Source organism: Rhinoraja longicauda, unplaced genomic scaffold, assembly GCF_053455715.1.
Source record: "Rhinoraja longicauda isolate Sanriku21f unplaced genomic scaffold, sRhiLon1.1 Scf000366, whole genome shotgun sequence".
In the NCBI taxonomy this organism is placed as follows: domain Eukaryota; kingdom Metazoa; phylum Chordata; class Chondrichthyes; order Rajiformes; family Arhynchobatidae; genus Rhinoraja; species Rhinoraja longicauda.
The window spans coordinates 103674-109673 of NW_027601584.1; the positions used below are offsets into that span (position 1 = coordinate 103674).

Consider the following 6000-nt stretch of genomic DNA (forward strand, 5'->3'; position numbering starts at 1 on the left):
ACACCGTTAAAAAATCGGTCATATAATTGTATTTAATTGTATTTATGTATTTATTTGTTTTTGCATTTATTGCATATATGTTTGTACGCACCGTCAGGATTGGCTATTTTTTAATTTCGTTGTACTCGTTGCAATGACAATAAATGAATATTATTATTATTATTATTATTTGTGTCGATGTAAAAATGATACCGTGGACTGGGTTTACTCAAGACTGTCAGAACGAAAAGGACTAACATTGTAAGTTCTTTACCTTGAAGAAGATATGAAACACACTTTCATCCATTCCATAAATGATTCCAGCAGCAACAACATAGGTGGTAAACTTTTTCTTTTTCTAAAATAAAGGAGAGATGTAATGTTTTTTCTAAATAGGCAAAACGGTTTGCCTACCCTACAGTATTAATAGAACTAAATTCTAAATAGGGGCATGGTAGTAGAGTCAACGGACCTGGAGCCAGTGTTGGGAAGCATTGACTCAAGAGCATGAGATTGAATTTCACCATAGCAACAGGGGAATTTAAACTATATAAAAAATCTGGAATTTAAAAAATAAATGCTGGTCTCATTAAGCAGCAACCATTAAAATACTGGATTGCTATAAAAAGATATCAACTTCACCAGTATCCTTCAGTGAAGGAAATCTGCCCAGTCAGACCTATATTTGTCTCCAGACTACCACTGTAGTTGACTCTTAATCTCTGTAGTGCAATACTATCAAACAACCATTTTACTTCCTTTTGTTCTTTAATGGGTTGACGTTTATATTCCGGATTTTCGTTCCAAATTTATGAACTAAAACACACAGACCACCAATGTATAGAAAATAAATAGGCAGCTCAAACCCTACAATTTATCATTTGGAGAGACAATGGTAAAAGGTGCACCACCATCTGAAAACTCTCACCTCACATACACTTGTATTCGTGGTTACTAGCTTCCCGTTAAACGTTGATCAATCCCAAATTCTCTTTCTGACAGCATAATCTACATTCCCCTTGGAACTTGGAGTAGAAATGTTGCCAGAATATTCTAGTGGATTGAATCTTTGCTGATCGAATGTTAAGCCTTTACACCTGTAACCTGAAAAATTACTTTTCTAAAATATTTATTTATTTTGTGTGGTTACGTACAGTTTTTCCATATTTGATAACTAGTTTCTCAAGGCTGATGTGATCCTTATAGTTTGTATGGGGCTTTCTTTTGCGATAATCATCCTCTGTGAATGCAGCCTCTGGATCCTCCTGAAAAACAAAATTGCCGTTAACCTTTTCCCTCCATGTGTACATTAAAATAGCGGATTATATTATAAAATATACATGGTTTACCTTCTGGTAAATGCCTGCCTCATACTGGAAATGCATCATTTTTAATTTTGATTTATGTTCCATTATGGAATACAATCCTGTATGGCTTACCTTTTACATAATAATGGATATCTAATGACTTTACATAATGGAAATGAAGATTATTTTGTTGCTTCTAATTTCAGTTCTTAATGGTGCTATCTTGTGCCACGCTTGGCTCCATTGGAGACACAAGAGACTGCAGATGCTGAAATCATGAGCAAACAACAAAGAGCCAGAGGATCTCAGTGGGTCAGACCAAATCTTTGAAAGGATATGGGCAGATTTTGAGAGTTGGAATCCTTCTTCAGGGGCTGAAGTAGAGTGGCTGGTAGAAACAGGTGAGGGGAAGGGTTGGGGCAAGAGCTGGCGAGTGGATGGTAGGTAAATTAGTCCGGTGAAGTTGAGAGGGGTAGAGGTGGTCACACCGGCTGGAGGATATAAGTGGGTAAAACAAGCGGTTGTAGATGGTGAAATCTGATAAGGATAGGGAGAATACCAGGAAATATAGAAGCAGAGAGAGGGTTGTGGGTAATTAGGAACTGGGGAGGTGGTGGAGGAGGAGGAGGAATAGAATACAGGGAGGGGGTAGGGGTGAGTGATGAATAGGAGGAGGAGGAAAAGGAACTGGATGATGGGAGGGGGGAGGAGTGAAAAGAAAGGTGCGCGTGCATTCCCGGATTAAGGGTTTCATAATTAATAACACACACAGCCAAGGATGTCACTATGGTATCTGCCTCTACCACCATCCCTGACAACACATTTCAGGCACCCACCACACTGTGTGTTAAAAATTCTGTCCTGCACATCTCCTTTAAGTTTGTCCCTCTCACCTTAAAGCCTATGCCCTCTTGTCGACCTATCTAGGAGAAGGTTCTACCCTATCTAGGCCTCTCATAATTTAATATGTTTATTTGTTTAACAATTGCCATTTTTTTTAATTGTCTGAGAAATTGACCCCACAATGGATCCAGTTTTGAGTTCTCTGAATGAGGTTCAAATGAACTGATCTTCTTAATAGTGGGTTAATAATTGCAACTGTTTACAGAGAAATAATTTAAACTCTGGATCCTACAATTGCAGATGGGCTGTCCAGTCAATCTCCAGATCGACAATGTCTTCAGCATGTACATGGCACAAACAATCCATTGTGCTTGACTTTGCAACATAAGCTACGTCTAATGTGTTCAATAATTCTCCTGCAATAAACACTTAACTTTGTAACATGTCTAAAGCAATCTAAGGTTCAATTAAATGGCAATAACCAAAATACAAAAAAAAAATCCTTACAGGATCAACAGGTTTAGTTTGAGCCCACGTCATTATTGTTGATAGCAAAATAAATATCTTTGGACTCTCAAAATGTTCTAAATCTGAATGAAGTGCTGCAGAGGGAAAAAGAAGAGAATTTTTTTTTTTTTAATGACTGAACATTATTTCATTGTTTACTTCTCCACTCCAGAATAAGACACGGAAATGTATAACATTTGTACAGAAATGGGTTTAAAAAATAATCCAGATGGGTTTATGAAACTGGGTTAAAACAAAATAAGCAAGTAACTGTGGAGAAAGCAAAATTGAAAAGCAGATACATGAAGTGATAAATCAGAACCTGAAACAGCCCACGAGGCTTCGTCAATTTGCTCAGGGTCTTCTGTGATGTTGTAAATGACGACGTCACACTCCTGAAGGTATTCAAACAGTTGCTCGTGCATATCATACTGTAGAAAGATAAAAATAACTATCTTTACCCAGTTTATTGGATGAAATCCAGGGAAATTATTCCAACTTTTGAACATAATTTCACCTTTACAATTAAACTTGTCTCAAAGCAAATTAGATGGTAATTTTCAAATCCAAGTTATATTTTTTTGTTGAAAAAAAGGCCAACTTCTCGGGTGCAGGTACTTTGTGGCACAATTCAGCACATCAGGCAGCAGCTGTGGAGAGTATGGACCATTCCATTCACTGCTGCTGCCTGATCCATTGAGTTTCTTCAACACGTTTTCCTGCCTGATCCATTGAGTTTCTTCAACACGTTTTCCTGCCTTCTCTCATAACCTTTGCCACTTTTAGTAATCAAGAATCTATCAATTTCTGCTTTACAAATACCCAATGTCTTGGCCTCCACAGGTGTCTGTGGCAATGAATTCCACCGACTCACCACCCTCTGGCTAAAGAAATTCCTCCTCATCTTCATCCTAAAGGTATGTCTTTTATTCAGAGGCTGTGCCTTCTGGTTATGGACTCCCATTACTGGAAACATATTTTCTACGTCTGCTCTATCTAGGTCTTTCGGGTAACAGATTCACTGGATAGATATAAAGATACCCAAAGAGGAGGACATAAAGTGTTGGAGTTACGCAAGATTCCAGTAACTACAGTTCCTTGTGCCTCCAAAGAGGACGACACTGGAGATAACATACTGTACAAATGTGACCAAGACCTTGTTGAGAGATGAGGGCAAACAGAAGCTGGCAATATTGGCTGAAGGAATGGAAATCAGTGAAAACAATGTGTCTGTTTTTAAAATGGAAAGGGAAATAATGAGCATTTAGAACAAGAAACTGCCCAGCTAACATCTGAATGTTAAGTAGCCTTACCATGATAGTTGAGATTACAAGTTCAATCAATAGGTCTCTTTCAAATCCTGAGTAGCCTACAGCCAATTTTGGCGATTTGTACATTAATAGAAGTTGTTAATCTTTGTTAAAGCCATGATATGGGCTGCGGGAGATTTATTCTTTACAGAGACAAAGTCAACTTTGTCTTCTTACCTAAAAATAAGGATATACTTGCTGTGGAGATAGATCCAAGAACATTCATCAGTGTGGTTCATGACATGGCATATTTGGCATATGAGTAGAGATTGAGTATGTTGGACCTTTATTTTTAGCGTTAAAAAAAATGAAAGATGCCTTAAGTGAAACGTGTAAAATTCTGGCTGAGGAGTAGAACCAGCAGTCTTACCTGGAGGGATGTGACTATAAATGCAACAATTTAATTCAAAGCTGCGATTGATACAGTTTTGAACGTTAGAGGTATCACAGGGTGCGGGCACAGGGCAGGAAAATGGTGGTGAAGGCATAATCTTGTCGAATGTCAGTGGATGTTGTTTACCTAGATTTTCAGAAAGCCTTTGATAAGGTGCACGTGATGCTGCTAAGGAAGATGAGAGCCCATGGTATCAAAGGGGAGATACCAGCATGGATAGCAGGTTGTCTGGATGGCAGAAGGCAAAGAAAGAGTGGCAAAAAGGGGGCTTTTTCTGCTTGGCTGTCAGTGACTAGTGGAATTCTGCAGGGGTCTGTGCTGGGGCCGCTACTCTTCACATTGTATATTAACGATTTAGGCAAGGGGATTGTGGCTTTGTGGCCAGGTTTGCAGATAATACGAAAATAGGTGGAGGGGCAGGTAGTATAGAGAAAGCAGGGACTCTGCAGAAGGACTTAAGACAGGTTGGGAGAGTGGGCAGAGAGGTGGCAGATGGAATATAGTGCAGGAAAGTGTGGAGTCATGTAGTTTGGTAGCACAGCGGTAGAGTTGCTGCTTTACAGCGAATGCAGCGCCGGAGACTCAGGTTCGATCCTGACTACGGGTGCTGCACTGTAAGGAGTTTGTACGTTCTCCCCGTGACCTGCGTGGGTTTTCGCTGAGATCTTCGGTTTCCTCCCACACTCCAAAGACGTACAGGTATGTAGGTTAATTGGCAGGGTAAATGTAAAAATTGTCCCTAGTGGGTGTAGGATAGTGTTAATGTACGGGGATCGCTGGGCGGCACGGACTTGGAGGGCCGAAAAGGCCTGTTTCCGGCTGTATATGATATGATATATGATATGGTAGTAGGAATAAAGGCGTAGACTATTTTCTAAATGGGGAGTGAATACAGATATTGGAGGTGCAAAGGGACTTGGGAGTGCGAGTGCAAGATTCCCAAAAAGTTAATTTGCAAGTCGAATCGGTAGTAAACAAGGCAAACGCAATGCTAGCATTTATTTCAAGAGGACTAGAATGCAAAAAAAACAGGGATGTAATGCTGAGGCTCTATAAGGCACTGGTCAGGCCGCATTTGGAATATTGTGAGGAATTTTGGTCAGCATATCTGAGGAAGGATATGCTGGCTCTGGAGAGGGTCCAGAGGAGGTTTACAAGAATGATCCCAGGAATGAGTGGGTTAACGTGTAATGAGCGTTTGACGGCACTGGGCCTGTATTTGCTGGAGTTTAGAAGGATGAGGGGGGACCTCATTGAAACTTACCGAACAGTGAAAGGCTTGGATAGAGTGGATGTGAAGAGAATGTTTCCACTAGTGGGAGAGTCTAGGACCAGAGATCATAGCCTCAGAATTAAAGGACGTACCTTTAGGAAGGATTTGAGGAGGAATTTCTTAAGTCAGAGGGTGGTAAATCTGTGGCATTTGCCACAGAAGGCTGTGGAGGCCACGTCAATGGATATTTTTAAGGCAGAGATAGGTAGATTCTTGATTAGTATGGGTGTCAGAGGTTATGGGGAGAAGGCAGGAGAATAGGGTTAAGAGGGAGAGATGGATCAGCGACGACTGAATGGCACAGGAGACTTGTGGCCTAATTCTGCTCCTATCACTGATGACCTTATGAATGACAAATAAGCCCAATGGTCCCAGTGCCATATTGTT

General features: G+C 40.3%; 1 protein-coding gene across 1 annotated transcript in view; it reads right to left on the reverse strand.

The window, feature by feature from the left end:
• LOC144590865 (adenylate kinase 7-like) overlaps positions 1 to 3061 on the reverse strand; it is a 32537-nt gene extending 29476 nt beyond the window's left edge. Inside the window, exons 1-4 of the mRNA XM_078395248.1 lie at positions 2959 to 3061; positions 2637 to 2731; positions 1134 to 1244; positions 254 to 337 (exon numbers count right to left, since the gene is read on the reverse strand). Coding sequence (XP_078251374.1) covers positions 254 to 337; positions 1134 to 1244; positions 2637 to 2731; positions 2959 to 3061 — 393 coding nt within the window. The remainder of the gene's footprint in view (positions 1 to 253; positions 338 to 1133; positions 1245 to 2636; positions 2732 to 2958) is intronic.
• Positions 3062 to 6000: the final 2939 nt, after the last annotated feature.